This window comes from Typopeltis vanoorti, chromosome 1 (assembly GCF_054136105.1).
Source record: "Typopeltis vanoorti isolate ZY-2024b chromosome 1, IOZ_Tvanoo_1.0, whole genome shotgun sequence".
Classification (NCBI taxonomy): domain Eukaryota; kingdom Metazoa; phylum Arthropoda; class Arachnida; order Uropygi; family Thelyphonidae; genus Typopeltis; species Typopeltis vanoorti.
The window spans coordinates 88,427,327-88,447,465 of NC_143549.1; the positions used below are offsets into that span (position 1 = coordinate 88,427,327).

General features: G+C 36.2%; 1 protein-coding gene across 4 annotated transcripts in view; it reads right to left on the minus strand.

The window, feature by feature from the left end:
- LOC150110187 (puratrophin-1-like) overlaps positions 1-20,139 on the minus strand; it is an 877,727-nt gene that overhangs the window by 41,647 nt on the left and 815,941 nt on the right. For all 4 annotated transcript variants that reach the window (XM_090398282.1, XM_090398290.1, XM_090398300.1 and 1 more), the window contains 2 exons: positions 7,361-7,504; positions 3,667-3,744 (listed from right to left, as the gene is read on the minus strand). In XM_090398282.1, the coding sequence (XP_090254408.1) occupies positions 3,667-3,744; positions 7,361-7,504 (222 nt within the window). The remainder of the gene's footprint in view (positions 1-3,666; positions 3,745-7,360; positions 7,505-20,139) is intronic.

Genomic DNA, 20,139 nt, shown 5'->3' on the forward strand with positions numbered 1-20,139 from the left:
ATATTTATCTATACGAGTTGCGAAAAGGTGCCTCACCTTATTATTAAAATTCTCTGGATTAGAGATAAGTTTATTGAAACTTTTTCACTTGGCTATGCTACTAATTATATATTTGATTTTATCCTTTATCCAAAGTGTAAGCAAACAAAGTTTGCACCTGAAGTACTTTCAGGACTGGGGCAACTCAAATGACTTCTCCATTACTTCCACCTTAGTATCACAATCTCTGGATCTGGCACCCACTGATGACACCTCAATAAAGGTAGAAACCGGTCTGGGTAGTGATCCTTCCCTTAATGCATAGCATTATACATGTCTGCAAGGAGATGTGCTTTGCATTATGGGAGATACTAAGGCAAATGATGAGAACTTATACCACCTTTACCACGAGTTGCCCCAGTACTGAAAGTACTTCAGGTGCAAACTTTGTTTGCTTACACTAGGATAAAGGATAAAACCAAACATATAATTAGTAGCATAGCCAAGTGAAAAAACTTCCATAACTGCTTACTAATTTGTATGTCTATCATATCTCCTTCCCTCCATCTATTCCTCAAACTCTGAAGATCACATTCCCTCAATGACTGCGTTGTCATATCATGTGCATGTCAGTGCATAGCAGACAAATTTTTTTGTCTGCTATGCACTGACATGCTTTGCTCCTTTGGGAAGACTTTTCACTAAATGTTAATGGAAACAAGTAATTGGTTCAATTCTTTATCAAAATGACATCTGTTCTTGCAGCAATTTGGATATACTGGCCTTGACTTCACCTAATATCCTGACTGTTCTCAAAGGTGGACACAACCAGATTCAGGTCATGATTTTGTGCTGGCCATATTCTCATTTCTGAAATTCATACTACTTTTAAGTGTGATGTGCTCATTTGCTTATTATCATATCAATACTCAATTAGTAAGTTCAGTAGAAATGTCATAGCATGAATAATACAGTCTTGTACATTAACATAATTTTCAGCATTCCAGTTCATAATTGGAAAAGATTCATTACACTATACTACATTATTACATACAACAGATGGACACTATACACTGATAAATAACAACCTTCCAACCTTCCATGTCAAGCTCGACCTATAGAAGTAATCTAAGTAATGTTTGGCTTGTACACAACAGCCTAGTGGTGGTATAAACTTCTACAGATGTGGATTTCATGCATTCTTGATTGAGAAAAGTTACCAATCATGACAGAAGGAATAATGCACAACCCATTTTAACATATTGCACTTGACAAAAAAAAATTATATTCTTATTTTCATACTTGCTACAATTGCTGCAACATTTTCAGCATGCTCCTATCTCTTTATGTCAATGTATATGATCTACCTGACTGTTTATTGAATTTCTTTTTACCACTGCATTTCCATTTTTTAAAAGTACCATATTGTTGATTTCAGATGCTATAATTATGCAGAAATTTCATGAACTAATATGGCAACCTATGATAATGGCTTAATGAAAGTTGGTTAACTCTAGAATCATTTAATGAATCTCCTGCCTTTGCTATGCTTTATAAATTGTCAATGAACTTTAGTATTTGAGAAGAATAGGTATGTGTCTATATAATTTTTATTAGATGGTTAGAATGGATTTGTTAGGGGGAGGTCATGTTTCAGCAATCTGCTTACATGTTACAACAAGATGACAATTCACTCAATAAAGAAGATATAGGCATATCTCCTTTATTGAGTGAATAAAGGATATAAGTGAAATAAGGGAAAGTGAATAAAGGAGATATAGGAATATAGAGTGGCATACTTGAATTTTTCAAAGACCTTTGATAGACTGTCACATGACAAGCTAGTAGCTAAACTGAAACGGATGGGATTAGATAACAGTCTAGTAAGTGTCAGATTGTATATGGAGGAATGGTATACTAAAAGAAGAAGGTCGTTTAACTTGCACAGTAATGGCATTGGGACTGGTTTAACTGGAGATGTGCAGCTGTTTGCCGATGATACAAAGTTGGGAAGGACCATGAGAAGTAGACATTGATGCCTTGCAGGAGGATCTGAATAGGCTATGCAAAAGGACAATGAGTGGAGCTATGATGTTAACATTGCAAAGTCTGAATGCAGAGTATACAATTAATGGAGAAATTCTGAAGGAGGTGGAGGTGAGATCACTGTCCACCCTCACTCCTAGAGTGATGGTGGGTGGACAGAGACTTGTAGTTTAGGGTTCACATTGCTAAAATTGTAAGAACAACCTAAAATATTATGGAAATAATGAGGACACTGACATACAGAAGCTAGTGGTTATGGTTCCCTTGTATAAGGCTTTGATCAGACCACATATGGACTACTGTGCATAGATTTGGTCACCTGGTTTTCAGGGGGATGAGGATGCATTGAAAAGGTCCACAGAAGATTTACTAAGTTAGTGTCAGGTTTATGGAATATAAGATATGAGGAGAGATTGAGGGAATGCAATTTATAGAACCTTGTGAATAGAAGAAGAGGGGGATATGATTGAGACATATAAATTGGTGAGGGGTTGTTACTAGATTAATGCATGGAGAAGATATTTCATAGAGTAGAGGGAGGCAAGAGTAGAACTAGAGGCTATCCATGGAAGCTGTATAAGGAGGATGTGAGCAGGGGAGTGAGAAGTAGGTTCTTTCCATGGAGAGTGATTTTTATAACATTATGATGGCTGTTCCAACACTGGAATTATTTTTTTGGTTAACTACTCACAAACTGGCAGGGTATTTTCATGATTTCCAAATATTCAGCCAAAATCTTGTGAATTGTGAAACAGTAAATATGCACTTCTTCTTAGATTATTTGGAGTGTTAAACATTGATCTTTATGGATGCAGCACAATACTTGTTTGATGTTGTTGTTGTTCATTTTTGTTGCGAGTCTGCACTGCAAGTTGCTCATCTTTTTTTTTTTTTTTAAATGCTTTCTCTTCCCCTCCAAAGCCTGCTTAATTTTATCAACTGTTTTGGTAGCACTGTCATACAATTTAACACAAAATTTAATTGTACAATGTTTTTCAAGATTTTGCTTCTCCATTTTTGTGATGAACACACCAGACATACACTTACTAAAAACACAATAACTCAACAGGTGTTTGTCCTACTGATGAGAAATTGGTACTGAGAGAGAGAGCTGGAACCACTCTAACATAGGACATCATTGCTGGTTCGACAGTGCTGCCAATTGTTGCGATAAAAAAAACTCAACTTTTCTACTAGACCTCATATATATTCAAGCCACACAGGTCAATTGAGCTTGACAATGCCCTCTGCTTGAAAAGACCTGGATTTAAATTCTATCTAAAATACAAACACCATTTTTGTTCCTGGACACTAAGGTTTTTCATCTTGCACAAAAAGTAAACTGGCCAGAAAAACATTCACAACTGACATCCATAATACACTACGTAAACAAAATTCACCATCCTATCAAAGCATTAGGTTACAAAGAAGCCAAGTTACTTGGCCATAACAAGCCACTGCACCAAACATGGAGAGAAAAACTAGATATATTAATAAATAATAATCCTTGTTTAAATAAATTAACTGTTCTCCAATTAATTAGAAAATAATAACCAAACTGCATGATGTTATGTTAATTTATAATGGAATATTCTGTACTGGAGTTTACTACATTTTTATTTATCTTAGTTCAATACTCACATCACAATCTCTAAGTGCATCCATTGCCAATAGATCATTTCCATGTCGAAGCTGGAAACGGACCATTTCCTCAGCTCCCTGAAAATATTTTTAAAAGATTCAAATCAGCAATTATTTTTATAATTATACATTTTATGCTTATGTTGTAATAAATGTTATATATTTAAACACAAATTTCATAAAATCTATCTTTATTAAAATTAATATTTCTCAAGTCTAACACTAGCATCTTTAGATTTTGTTTGGTTGGAATTATAACCAACACAACTAAGACCATGGAGGTTATATCTGTTAAGCGTGTTTTCTCTGGCTGGTTTACTTCGGTGAAAGAAAACCCTGTAACCTCCGCATGAGACCGGCTAATTTATCTCAAGTTGAAAAATGTTTATAAAGGGTTCCATGATCTAGATTTTTTTCAGTTGAAGGGAAGACAAAGTCATGTTCTGGTAACTGCACTAGCTATGAATTTTCATAGCTATAATAATGATAATGTTACATTTGAGAATTATTATTATTATTATACAGGCACCTCCATGGAGTCCAAAGACTCATAGCGGAAGACCCAATCTATCCACACAATCTATCACCTCCTCCTTGAACCCATTAACAGACAAAGCACTCAACAACCGACTCCAGCAATCCATTCCATTCATTCACAACTCTGCAAGTAAAAAATCTAGTCCTCACATTCCTACTAACCACATCTTTATTCAACTTCCAGGGATGACCCTTTGTTATGGTCCCTCTAGCCAAGTGCCAAAACATTTCCCCTGCATCTATCCTATAAAATCCTTTAAGCAACTTAAATGTTTCTATCATATCCCATCTTTTTCTCCTATCAACCAACTTCTGCAATCCACACATCTTCAAATCTATCCTCATAGGGAACATTCTACAGGCCACTCACCATCTTGCTCACCTGACTCTGAATCCTTTCCATCGCTTCCTCATCCCCCAAAAAAACCCAGAAGACAAGACTTGAGCATAGTAATTCATTTTTGAAATTATGAATTCTACATCTATGTTAGAATAACTCTTTTTATTATCCCAACGTATCAATCTTCATATCAAGATCATCATCTGGAGCATGCATAAATATACAAGACAAGCTGCATTACATTTCAAACCGTAAGCTAGAGAAACAATGATTTGATCACATACTACTCACTGGCATGACCTCTAGTGGGGAAAAAAAAAAAAAAAAAAAACATCAAGCTAATTTAATTTTTGATTATATGAATAAATATTCTTGCTTACGGATGGAAATATCTCAGTTTATAGAAAACCCACCCATACAGACAAATACATTCACCAACAATCCCATCACCCCCCCCCTCACAACAATATGGAGTTATTAAGACACTATTCAACAGGGCAAAAATAATCTGTTCAAATGATCAAGCCCTAACCACTGAACTAAATCACATCCATGACACTTTCTCAGCCAATGGCTACCCCCCCCCAAAAGAATCCAAAAAATACTTAAACCAGTTATCCACAACCCCCCCCCCTTTCACAAAAAAGATTACTCTAAATCCATCACCATTCCCTACATCTGAGGCACCTTGGAAAAAATCAACAAAATCTTAAAAAAAACATGACTTGACCACTTGTTACAGACCATATAGAAAATTGGCATCCCTTATCCACTCCACTAAAGACCAACCACTTCCCCTAGACCTACCTGGTGTATACCAGGTCCCTTGCAGCTGTAAATTGTCCTACTTTGGCCAAACAGGCAGGAGAGCAAATATCAGAATCTCAGAACACAAGGATTACATCCGATTTCACCAGTACAGCCACTCTGGGCTTGCAGACCACGCTCTGGATACTCACCACAGAATAAGATGGAAGAAAGCCACAGTAATACACTGCAGCAAGTTCAAATATGAAAGACTATTCATGGAATCAGCCTCAGCCCTTAGGAACATGCCAAACCTCAACAAATTTGGATGCATGAGACTGCCCCAAATTTGGGAAACATTTATCAGAAGAACTTCAGGCCCAAAGGCCAAGAACTACCAATATAGCCCACCGGGGGGGGGGCACCATCAGGACTTTAGGAAAACGGTAGCTTCCTAGCTTCGGTTCTCATTTGTGCACTGGTCTTTGTATTAAGTTCCCAAGAAGATGGCAATGTGACGTTTGCCGAAATATCAGAAAGTGTATATTAAAGTTTATTCAATTTATATTTCTAGTGTACGCTGTCAATTCCTTAATTATTAGTTATCATGTTTAACCAGCATATAAGCCTCTCTACAAGAAGTGTATCCTTTGAAAATGCTGACAGATATCAGTCAGTGAAATGTCAGATATTAAACTATTATCTACTTGACTAGCATACAGAATTAAATCTTTAATTTATTGACATCCATTAACTTTTGCCCATCCTGACATTTAAATCATCCTACAAACTCTCCACTTCACCTTGATTAACTATTATTCTACCTAATTTTGCATCATCAGTAAACAACTGAATATTTCCTTTCAAGCTATTTCCTATATCATTTATGTACAAATTAAACAGCAATGGTAATAACACTAAACCATGTGGCACATCACTAGTCACCTGTTTTCACCTCGATTCTGCTCTCCATATTCAGCAGCTACCCTCTTATCACTTAACCAGTGTCATATCCTTCCCCATTTGTTCTAATTTATATACCAGAGCTCCATGTGGTATTATGTCAAATGTCTTGGCAAAATCCAGCAGAATCGGCATATAGCCATTTCCTTTATCCAACTCTGATGTTACTCTATTATAAAAAAGATAGTAAATTACTAAGGCATGACTGACCCTTCAACAAAGCCATACAGTATCATTTTTATCTACCCATTTTTGAATCCTCTTTTCAACCAATTTTTCCGGTACTTTTACCACCATACCTGAGATACTGATTGGTCTATAATTTGCTACTGCAGTCTTAGAACCTCTCTTATGCAAGGGAATTATTTTGCTCTCTTTCCACTCCCTTGGATGTTTATTAGAAAGATTGCATAAAGAAAACTGTGAAGCCAATATTCATCATCCTAATGTAAACAGAAATTTTTTTTCTCTCAAATATTTCCAGTTTTGGGAAGTTATCTTACTTAATACTCATGATTGTTAAATAATTTATTAATTAATAGCAATTTCAATGCCTTTTCCTTGAATTCTAATATAACTGATTGAATTTTTCTCTTACACTGAATATTACATACATGCTATAATTTTCAACTGTTATTCTTCTATTTGTCTCAAACTGTTCAAATTGAGAATGATTTTGAAACTAGTGAAAATTTTGCTTTAATAAATATTTAATTTCATCGTAAGTGAATTCTCTAATTTATTTACCTATAACATGTCTTTCTCTTATGTTTCTATATTTTGTAATATTCACAGAAACTGTTGCTAAAAAAAATTTTATTACCAGCAGGTCACATATATAAAATAAGGTACATATATCACAATTATAATTTTTTTTTTTTTTTTTTTTTGTGTGGTTACCAATGTCGATTTTTGTTAACGCTTCATAATACTACTCATGCGATTCATAAAACATCTAATGTAAACATAAATAAAATTATATTTATCTCTCTAAGTGTTGATAAATTCCATAGAAACAAAAAAAATTAAATTATGCCTGTTCAGCACTTAAGCACATTTTGTGAATGGTTATCACAATCATGAAATAATAGCAAATTTAAAAATTACCTTGAGATCCTGATGTTCAGCTTCCCTTTCAGGACACTCCTTGAGTAGCTGTTTGAGAAGTAATGCATATTTTCCCATTCTTTGAACTGGTTTCAACAAATAACTAGCCAGATCCATTTTATCACCAAGTTCTAGCTGTTTCTTCTATTAAAATGATTGATAACAGGTTATAATCATTTTCATTCTTAACATATAGTAAAGGAAAATACATGAAAGAAATAAACCTGAATCCATAATACAATATTAATATTATTTAAATAACTTTGTTTAATGCCAAGTGAAATTGTACTCAGTGATAATTTTTTTTTCATTTAAATTTTTTTTAATTTAACACTCTTGGAGATTGAATATTTGTGGATAGCAATTTGAAGTTCAGAAGGCATATTGCAAAAGTGTGCAAAAAGTTCAAACAATGAAGAAATACATCCTTTGAGCAAAATAACTGCACAAAGATTTGGTTGCTGGGCTTCTTGGGGAACAGGAAAGTATTGAAGAGGGCCAAAATGCTGACCAATTTGTAGAGTGCTCTATGAAGATAGATTAAAGATAGATTCGCAGATGAGTCTGACTCCATGAGGTCTTGGGGTAATAATAAAGGTCTTTGGGTTATAAAATTTAATTAACAGGCAGAAAAGAAAGGATATGATAGAAATGTATATGTTACTAAAACAGTTTTATAAAGCAGATGTTGAAGAAATGCTCAAATATATCACAGCATCCCAATATAGAACAAAAGAGAACAAAGGGAAGCTAACCCTTGGAAGTTAGGTGCATTTAATAAGGATTCAACACTGAAATGGTGAACTAGTGGAATGAGTGAAAGTGGTGAATAAGTAGAAGAAATATGATGCACTGCATGAACTGTTAGTGTGAATCTCTTGAAATGAGTCTTCAGATTCTAAGGAAGTTGCAGTATTATAATAATAATAATTACTATTATTATGGATATCTCCATGGAGTCAGTAGACTCATCACGGGACACCCAAACTAGCAAAACAATATCTGTCATATCTCTTCTTGAATTCATTTACAGACAGAGCTCACAACTAAGTCAGGCAATGAATTCCACTCATTCACCACCCTCCAGGCAAAAATCCTTGTTCTGACACCCTTGTTAACCACATTCTTCTTTAATTTCCAGGGATGACCTCTTGTTCTTCCATCACTATCACACAGCTGAAACATTTCCCCTGCATCAATCCTATAAAACCTTTCAGTAATTTAAATGTTTCTATCATATCCCCTCTTCTCCGCCTATCAACCAACTTCTGCAATCCACAAGCTCTCAATCTATCAATGTAGGGAGCATTGTTTACATCACTTACCAACTTAGTCACTCTTCTCTGAATCCTCTCCACAGCCTCCTCATCTCCAAGGAATCCAGGTGACCAGACCTGAGCACAGTAATCCAAATGTGGAAGTATCAACGCTTTATAAAGGGGAATAATAACCTCTTTATCTCTGGATGTCATTGTGTTCCTCAACAACCAAGTAATCCTATGTGCAATCTTAGACACCTTAGCAATGTGTCCTCTGAACTTCATCTCCCTATCTACCAACACCCCTAAGTCCCTAGCCTCATCAATCTCTTGGAGTACTGTTCCATCAATGTAGTACACAGCTGGTAATCTTTTAATCCCAAAATGCATGACTTTACACTTTTCCACATTGAACTGACATCCATTACCTTTTGCCCATTCTACCAGCTTATTTAAATCATCCTGCAAACTTTCAACATCAGCTTGATTTTTTATTGTGCTACCCAACTTTGCATCATCAGCAAACAACTGAATATCTCTCCCTGTAAGCCATTTCCTATATCATTTATATACAAATTAAACAACAATGGCCCAAGCACAGAGTCCCGAGGCACGCCACTGGTCACCTGCCTCATCCCGGACTCTGTTCCTCCATACACCACCTTCTGGTATCTCTCCCTGAGCCATTCTCCTATCCATATCACCAATTTAGTATCCATTCACATCTGCTCCAATTTGCATAATAGTGTTCCATGGGGTATCCTGTCAAAACCCTTAGCAAAATCCAGAAGTACCACTGTAGCCAGTTCTGTTGTCCAACTCAGATGTCATTCTATTATGAAAAAGTTAATAGATTGCTAAAGAAGGATCTACCTTTAACAAAACCATGTTGGCCTCTATAGAGTATCATATCCTGATCCACCCATTCTTGAATTTTGTCTTTAACCAACTTTTCCAATACTTTTACCACTACTCCTGAGATGGTGATTGGTCTGTAATTAACTACCACAGTTTTAGAGCCACCCTTATGCAAAGGAACCACTTTGCCTAACTTCCACTCCCTAGGGACCATACTAGAGTTCAAACTTAAATTAAATATCCAAGTAAGAGGGGTTGACAATTCATTTGCACATTCACACAACACCCGAGCTGATGTTCCATCTAAGCCTACAGCAGTGTTTGCATTTAAATTTTGCAATGTATTAAATACCTCTGATTTCTTAGCTTCAATTCTCCCATTAGTTATTGCTACAGTACAGAGATATCCTCACTTGGGTGATAGACTTTTGAAAAGTTATCACTCAGTAACTCGACTATTATATCTGATTTTGTCACCTCAATACCATCAGCACCCACTAAAGTTATCCTTCTGAAGTCATTCTTCCGTTTACTTGCCACATAGAGGAAGAACTCTTTGGGATTGCCCTTGATCTCTTTGGCTAAGGTCTTCTCATAATCTGATTTAGCTTTTCTTACTATGCTGGTAACCTTCCTAGCTTGAGCCTTGTACTGCTCATGGGTGTACCGATCGCCTTTCTCCTTGTAAATTCTCCATAATGTTTTCTTTTTTTGCAGGTCAAGCTTGATACTACTGCTCATCCATCTAACGCCTGCCTTGTTTGACTTCCTGACCATGGGGACACAATCTGATATTGCTTTCCTCAGATACCCGCTGATTTTATCCCATGCACTGCTAACATCTTTCCCCTGCAATATGTTCTGCCATGGGATGGCTGCAAACTCACTCCAAAGCTTGTTATAATTGTCTAACCTGTAGTTCCGTATATACCCTTTCTTAACAGAAAAATCCACAGATTTTGCAACCTCCTAGGTTAATACCACATGATCGCTTTCACCAATTGGAGGTAACAAGGACACCTTACTTATGCATATATCCTCTGAACCAATAACCAGATCCAACACTCACACACCACATGTCCCTTCAGTTATGTGCTGTTTCAAGTAATTATCTCGTAGAAGATGTATGAACTCCATTTCCTTTTTTGTTACATGATATTTCCTCCTTCCAGTTTGTATCACCATAATTAAAATCCCCCATAATAATCACTAAACCTGAACTCATTGCACTAATTTGCTGATGCATGAATTCAATATCTCCCCCTGTACTCCCCGGCCTATAACAGCAGCATCCAACCGTATATTTGGTTGCATTGGTCACTATTTCGCACCAGACTGAATCAAATGAACTCTCATTCACATGTCTATCATCTTGATATACACTTTCTTTGGCTGCAATCCATCAGCTATCATATATTCCTCTCCCATTCTGTTCTATCTTTCCTGAAAATACAATACCATTCGCAATCTGTTGTTGTAATTATAACATCTCAAGTAGCATAATTGGAAGAATAACGGGACTTTTTCAATTGAAGGCGAGTTAGCAAATTTCATACAGAGGTAACTTTTATTGTTGATTTTTCAGAAACTCGTTTTTTTTTTTTTAATCCAGCATACAGACAAATTGGTCAAAAGAACATACACAATTAAGACAAAAACTGTTGGTAGTGGTGGTGGGCAAAATAATACACACAAAAGGCTGACCAATGCCAATAAGCTGTTTTCACACACACCCACACCTTTTAGGCAAGTGAGAACAGATAGGATCAAAAAAGGCTGAATGTAGTTTCTTAAGTCTTGAATTTGAATGGGATAGTCATTACTAGATACAAGGGTAGTTATCATATTTGTAAATTTAGGGACACAAAAACACACGTGTTGAACAGATTATTTTATTAATTACTAATAAAATAAAACTTGACGTTTCAATCTATCGAGGTCATCATCGGAAGAATACAAGTGTATAAGGAACCAAGCTACATGCTCATGTGCTTGGTTCCTGTATACCGGTAAACTAAATCTATGTAGTTAATTAATCCTTTTCCCTAGCCTGACCTGTAGTGATAAAAAAAATTAAAAAAAATTATAAATAAATAAATACAACTACAATAAACTGCTAAAGTCCTCATGTATTAATATTCTTCTGGATAGTTCTGATTGTTATAATATGATTTCTTTCAGTTGCTGTTGAATGTTACAAACACTTCACCAGGATATTTTTCCAATCAATTCTGCGGTATGTTTGGAGTGTGTGGTCAGAAAGGCAGGTTTTTCCAAAATGGAGGTATTTAATGTCTTGCTGAACACAAACGACACATTAAATACCTCCATTTTGGAAAAACTGGCCTTTCTGACCACGCACTCCAAGCATACCACAGAATTGATTGGAAAAATACAAAGTCCCTACACCGCACCAATATCTGGTTTGAGAGAAAATTTAAAGAGTCATGTGAAATGCTCAAACACAACCCAAATCTCAACAAAAATGATGGCCTAACCATTTCAAGAATATGGAGGACCCATCTACAACCTGTATAACAACCTAAACTAGCCATAGAAAAATCCCACTACAAGAAGACAACCTGGTGAAGTGTTTGTAACATTCAACAGCAAATGAAAGAAATCATATTATAACAATCAGAACTATCCAGAAGAATATTAATACATGAGGACTTTAGCAGTTTATTGTAGTTGTATTTATTTATTTATTTATAATTTTTTTAAATTTTTTTATCACTAAAGGTCAGGCTAGGGAAAAGGATTAATTAACTACATAGATTTAGTTTACTGGTATACAGGAACCAAGCTACATGAGCATGTAGCTTGGTTCCTGTATTCTTCCGATGATGACCTCGATACAGGGGTCGAAACGTCAAGTTTTATTTTATTAGTAATTAATAAAATAATCTGTTCAACACGTGTGTTTTTGTGTCCCTAAATTTACAAATATGAGTGCTGATCACTGTGTAACCTTAAAAGAAAGGGTAGTTATGGGCACAAGGGAATATTGAAGTTCATGGACACTAATGCCAGAAGCAGAATCATGAATAAGTATGGGTAGTACTGGGCATTGGCTAGTTTTAGTTAGTCAAAAATAATTGGCATTAGTGAGACTTTTTTAAATTATTTTTTTATTATGTGACACCTCTAAGTAGTCAAGTATTCATTGTGGGAGAACACTACTCCACTAAATACAACTCACCATCTCTCCTATTTAATCCTTCAACTATATAACTATCTCACACACACCTACCTATCTATCCCCCCCCCCCCCTCAAATAGTTCTATTTTTACTCTCTCAATGAACAAATTTATTCATATGTAATCCAAAAATCACAATTAGTCCTTTTGTCCATTGAATCAGTCCATACATCTACACACACATATAATATAAAACAATATATAAAACCATGTACAATCAAGGGCTTGGTAAAAACAAAAGTATCAATAATGGCATGAATAGCAAAACAGTAAAAATAAATTAATAGGTGAAAAATCATCTTCTAGCTGACTAGCTAGCCAGCTGCTATCTGACAAAATGCAAATAACTGTTGCATTTATAGGATTTTTGTTTGACTGCATACCTCTGTTTATCATATTACATATATAATATGACTGTGTATCAGGCCATGCTTAATTACCAATAATTGGTCACAGTGTAATGAAATGTGTGGGATGCTATATAAACAAACTGAGTGGTATGTGTTTTCAATGTTTCTTGTGGTAGGTGGGATTTCAAGTGGATACCAATTATATCACTGGTGAAATGTCAGGAATGGAGTTATTTTCTTTTTACATATGTATATGATACAATCCATAAACTAGCATTCAAATTTTTGTTCCTTCTCTCCAAGAAACACTAAAAATACACTTTCAGTGCTCCATTATTCAGTAAATGCATAATATAAATTGGATGATGGATTAATCTCTATTTCTCACCATGTTATCTTTCAACCCATTCATGTTCTATTTCACCAACTTTCTCTCTATCACCACCTTCCCTTTTACTCTTTTTACTTTCACCTAACCATCCTCCCTTTTTCAAATGATTCCTTGATGCAGTAGAAAATGCTCCCTTTGGCTGGAAAAACCTGAGCATGAATCCATCAAATGTACAGGACATTTTCTTGGTATTATCAACTGAATTATCTACTGAAATAGTCTCATACAGAGGTGGCAAGATTTTTCAAAGCATAGAAACTAGCCAGTGAACCATAACTGACAGAAATAATGCACTCACCTCCTCATGGCCTTAGTTCTTTCAGCACCAAAGTTTAAATAACCTCAGTAACTCTTCTCCAACTGTTCAATGTCATCTTGCACACGAACCACCTGTACAAATTATTAAAGTGATACACAGATGGGTGCAGTTGCATTAGTCTTCATCTCTTATGAGATATGCAGCTATAATATAAATTTGTATGATAATTATGAAATGTTGTGCACTAGAGAAAAGTCTCGGATGTTGGCCTCATTAAAATTAGGTTATACTATTAATTTATGAAGTATAAATGAAATGCACAAACACAAAAAAAGAAAAAATAATGAAATAGTGGGTCAAGTATATTTTCATGTACTGATCTGAATGTGATTGGTGATTATAAAATACTGATAATTAACAGACAGAAAAACTTTCAGTTTGAAACTTACATGTTGAGTCACTAACATACTTAAAAGTCGATGGAATCAGTATGGATATATTGATATAACAACTATTTATTAATAGAAATTATACTAATGTTTCAATCGTTTATCAACTTTTGATTAAACACCATACAAAATAAAACAAGTACATAATGGTAAAAATATGCACATTACTTTATCTTTGCACTAAAAAATACTTTTCTTCCAAGTAATAAAAGAATTTATCATTTTATTACAAAGATATTACACATGAATGCTGTGTTTACTCCCTTTCTAAATATTAATTTCTGCAAACATAGTTTCAGATTTTCAAACACATTTACTTTTATTGCACATACCAAACGTATACTAACCATTTACTAATAGTTTTCATTTAATTATGTTATGTTTGTATTGAATTAAATTTACATCCTTGCATTTTCACTTATAGATTAATGAATTATTTAGACATTTGGAGAAAAGTAGCAATAAGTTGAGGTGGATATATGTAAAGAAGGAACAGTAAAAGGGTAACTAGATATTTCAGTAGCAAGCAGTTACTGAAAAATGTGGCTTAACGAGTTCATAGAATTGCTACTGAGTGTCATTTTTATTTTTTGAGCTATTATGGCAAACCATGTGTGAACCATTCGATACAGAGACAACTACAGATGCAATATTTTATGCTAGGAAAACTAAAGGTTCCCACAATCCAAATAAGAGAAAAAGATATGCTCTTATTTGAGGATACATATTATTTCAAAAGTAAGATCAAATGAATAGATATATTTTGGGGCAAAATTAGAGGAAGTGCAGGTAACTAAATTATTATATCTGTTAAAGAATGGTATGGTGACATAACTTACATTCCATAGGTGACCTAAAATTACTTTACCAACCAATTACTAATTAAAACCTTTGATCAGACCACACATGAATAACAAATATAAGGGAATAATCACCTCCTTGTTTCAACTTATCAGCCTCCTCCTCATATTGAAACTTCATTTGTTCTACCATTACTCCAAGATCCCTTATTTCAATCATTTCTTCTAGTATCTTAACACAGTATGCTGCTTTCCATCTTTGAATTCCAAACACAGAACCTTATGTTTAATCACACTGAACTGAAATTCACAATCCATTTGACAGTCTGCATCTCCATTTGAAAATAGCTTTATTGTTCTTAGAATGATCTCTCTAAAGGAAAATTTATAACAAGCAAGAAAACAAAAGCCAATAAATCCTAACTCTTACATGTGTTAAACTATTATTCATATTTCAAGTACCTCCCCATATAATAAATTTAGTTTAATCCTTTATCCAAGTGTGAGCAAACAAAGTTTGCACCTGAAAGTATCTTCAGGGCTGGGGTAAGGTGGTACAACACCAGGACAACTCGTTGCAAAGGTGGAGCAAGATACCAACACTCCTGTCTCAGTATCTCCTATAATGCAAAACACATCTCCTTGCGGATATGTCTAATGTTATGCATTAAGGGAAGGGCCACTACCCAGACTAGTTTCGACCTTTATTGAGGTCTCTTCAGTGGGAGCCAGGCCCAAGTTGAGATACCAGGCAGAAGCTTTAGCAGGTCATCTCTACCTATAGGAGTTGCCAAATGGTGTGCTTGAGCAAGTTACCAACACTCCTGTCTCAGTATCTCCTATAATGCAAAATACATCTCCTTGCAGATAAACACACCATTTACCTCCCCATAGTAATGTTTTAGTAATCTACTTACTTATTACAATAAGGTGACTGTTTACTTGGACAGAGGAGAGAGATACACAGTAATATACTTAAGATTTTGCAAAGGCTTTTGATAAATTACCACATGATAAGTTGATAGTCAAACCAGAGTGGATGGGGCTGGATATTAGATTAGTGCATTGGATTGGAGACTGGCTATCTGATAGGTATCAGCAAATTGTGTATGGGGGAGTGATATCCTGGAAAAGGAAAGTCACTAGTGATGCACCTCAGGAGTCTGTTTTAGGGCCATTACTGTTTAACTTGTACATTAATGATATTAGCAAAGATCTGGATGGAGATATTCAGCTGTTTGCAGATGATGCAAAGTTGGGTTAACTATGAAGAGTAGAGAAGATGCTGTGGCCTTACAAGAAGACTTGAATAAATTGAGAGATGGGGCATGGGAATGGGGATGCGAGTTCAATGTTGCAAAATGTTAGGTTTTAAAATTTGGGAAACAAAAATGGCATGCAGAATTTATGCTTGGTGGGGATATATTGTTGTAGGTGGAGGATATAAGAGATTTGGGGGTGATAGTGGATAAGGATCTGAAATTTAAGGGACACATAGCCAAATCTGTGAAGAGCAAACACAAAGGCTTCTGGGAATGATGCGGAGGACACTGACATGTAGAAGTAGGGAGATTCTTGTTCCATTATATATAAGGCTTTGATTAGACCACAAATATGTTGGAAAGGGTCCAGAGGTGCCTGACTAAGGTAGTTTTTGACCTCTGGAATGTCGACTATGAGGAAAGATTGAGAAGATGCAATTTACAGTCTAGTGGATAGGAGGAAGAGGGGAGATATAATAGAGACCTACAAGTGAGTAAGGGGTTATTATAAGATCACTGTTGGAGAAGTTCCACAGAAAACAGTGGGAGATCAGAGGAGAACCAGAGGTCATTCCTGGAAACTGTATAAAGAGGGTGTGAGCAGGGGAGTGAAAAGCAGGTTTTTTGCATACAGAGCTGTGAATGATTGGAATGTCTTGCCTGAGAGTGTGGTGTCTGCAGAGAATTTGAGTGTGTTTATAAAGTGTGGTATGATGAGCTGCGTGTATGATAAAAGGACCTCCTAAATGAGTCTGACTCATAGGGTCTTGGATAGTAATAATATCAATGATATTCTTTCACTGAAGATTCCATTCATGGCTTTCTGATAACAATGAATAAATATTGGCTAACTGCCATAGAGTTTTAGTCAAATGGGTGAAAGGGAGAATTCTGAAATGTAAGTTTTCAGAACAATTAGATAGGTCACAAACAAAAGAATGTTCTCCAGGTTAGCAAAGATTTTCTGAAATTTTCCTAAGAGCAGTTTAAGGGCAACATGGAGTATGAAGTATGTAATATAGCAGTAGGAGAAATTTTTGTTGGTTATTGACGTAGGAATTTGAGAAACTATGATGTCAGGAGATTTTGGCATTTTGGAAATATTATCAGAGACCATTAGCTATTGCCATTTGGACAACAATAAAGTTTCATTTTTGGATTATCATTAAATATATCCATTGTTCATAGGCAGTTACATGGCCTTGATTTCATGATAAAGGTAGAGGGGGAAGAAATCAGGTTTCAGGAAAGTAGATTTCGATGTTGCACAATGTAAGGTTTTTGAGATTTGGTAAGCAACAATGGGATGCAAAGTATACACTTGGAGGGGGACACTTTAAAGGAAGTAGAAGCAATGAGAGATCTAGGAGTGATAGTGGACAAGGACCTGAAATTCAGGGAACACATTGCACAAGTTGTGACATCACATCAGATAATGTCAATGATGCAGAGGTCCCTGACATGCAGAAATAGAGAAGTTATGATACCATTGTATCATAACTTCTTATGATACAATGATCTGGTCTCATATGGATTATTGTGCACAGATTTGGTTCCTGGGTTTTCATTGTGATGAGGATATGCTGGATAGGGTCCAGAGAAGATTCACAAAGGTAGTCAGTGGTCTTTAGAATGTGGAGTATGAGAACAGATTGAAAGAATGTAAGTTGCAAAGCCTTGTGAACAGGAGGAAGAGGGAAGGGATATGGTTGAGACATAAGCTAGTCAGGGGTTGTTATCAGGTTGACTTGGAAAAGATTTTTCATAGAATGGAAAGGGGGGGGGGATAGAACAAGAGGCCATTGCTGGAAACTGTATAAGGAGGGTGTGAGCAGAAGAGTGAGAAGATTCTTTGCATGAAGAGTAGTTGGTGAGTGGAATGCACTGCCCGAGTTGTTTTGTGAATGTAAACATGCTGAATCAGTTTAAGGCACGTTTGGAGCATTGTGGTACAATAGTGCGTACCTTCCATGGTCTCTGACGCCATGAGGGTCAGATAATAATAATAATCAGCAATGTGCTGCATGGCTACTGCTGTTATTGAGGATGAAAAGATTAAAAGCCATGTATTATACTGATGGAACTGGATGGACTGATGCAAATTAACAGCACTAGGAATTTTTGTAGGCAATAATGGACAAGAAGGTTGAAGTCCAGAGGGCTTCAAAACTGCAAAAGTGAACCAAATAGTTCATATGATTTTGGATGTTGCACACTGAGAAGTAGAGATAAGGAAATTATTCCAAAGACATAACCATATCTGACTACCATGCACAGAGTTGGATGCATATGTTTCTTAGAGATTAGTGGTAGAGATAGAGGATCCAGAGGTAGGTTACCTAGATGGTAATATATCTGTGGAATTCTCCCTCTTAGAAGAGACTGAAGATCTGTGGATTGGATGATAAGCAATAAAGATGAGATATGATAGAAAAATAAAGGAGTTTTATTGGATTGATGAAGTAAAAATTTTTCATTACATGATGAAGAGAGAGAAAACCAGGAATCATCCCTGAAATGTGTAGAAACATGTATCCTGAGGACTAGAGTTTTTGCTTGTAGAATGGTTGTGAATGACTGGGATAAGATACAAGAGGTGGTTGTCATCACTTTGTCAGAGAATGAATTCAAAGAAGAGTATGATGGACATTGTGCATAATAGGTACTGTGGACTTCTTATGATGAGTTTTCTGACTTCATAGATATATATCCATACCTTATTGTTATTTTACACACACACACACACACACACACACACACACACACACACACACACACACTGCTTAGAAAGAAGTCAAAGGACATCATGGTGTGAGGAACAAACAGCCATGGCACCCACCTTAATAAGCTGTAGGACCTCCATTCACTGCAATGACTTCAGCAGCCCTACAGAGCATACTTTCCACAAATGCATGCTAGTGACAAACAGTAATTTGAGACCATTTTTCTTGTAGGCATGTAATGAGGTCCTGGACTGTTGTGGGGTGGACGTCCCTTGACCTCACCCGACATTCCAGTTCATACCACAGATGTTCAATAGAGTTGAGATCAGGGCTCTGTGGAGGCTAGTCAAATGTGCTGATGTTCACATCCACAAACCACACAGTTATAGCAGCAATCTTATGACACAGTACATTTGTCATGCTGAAAGAGAGAGAGAGAGTGCTCAGTTGCATAGAAATGCCACAAAGTAGGAAGCATTGCAGTGTCCAGAATTTTCAGATACCTCTCAGAATTCAATGTTCATGGCACCACAAACAGAGGTCGAAGGCCAAACTAGGAAAAACAGGGCTGTGTCATAACACCACCACCACCTTTGAATTTCATAGTTGGGGTTGCGTATACTCTGGTAAGAGACATTCACCAGGCATCCACCACACCCATCCATGAGCCTGGTAGAGGGTGCAATGTGATTTGTCACTCCACAACATGGCTTTCCAAGCTTCCACATCCCACTGTACATGCTATTTGTCTCACTGAAGGCAATGCTGCATGTTGGTTTATGTAATATAGGGCTTGCATATTGTGGTCCTGCCATAGAAACCCATGTTGAGAGCCTCAGTTCTGAATGTTTTTGTGCTGCTGTCTGGAACTCTGCAATCAATGTGTCAGCCTGAGAAATGGCGGTTTTTACATACTAGTTGGTAGCACTCTCCAGTCATCACGTTCCGTGAAAGTTGTGAGTCATCTACTGCAGGTAGCACCTGCAGCTGATTCCCTGCGCTTCCAATCTCAGTATGGTATCACTGACTGTTGACCTTGGATGGCCCAATTTGTCAACAATTTGCCAAACACATATGCCTGCGGCATGGCATCCTATCACAGTACCTCTTTCAAATTCTGTCGGTTTCCTTCTTACAGCCATTTCACCTAGATACAGTTGCTTGGAATTGGGAACATCATATTTCCCCAATTGATACTAGCTACAAACACAAACATTACATGGCATG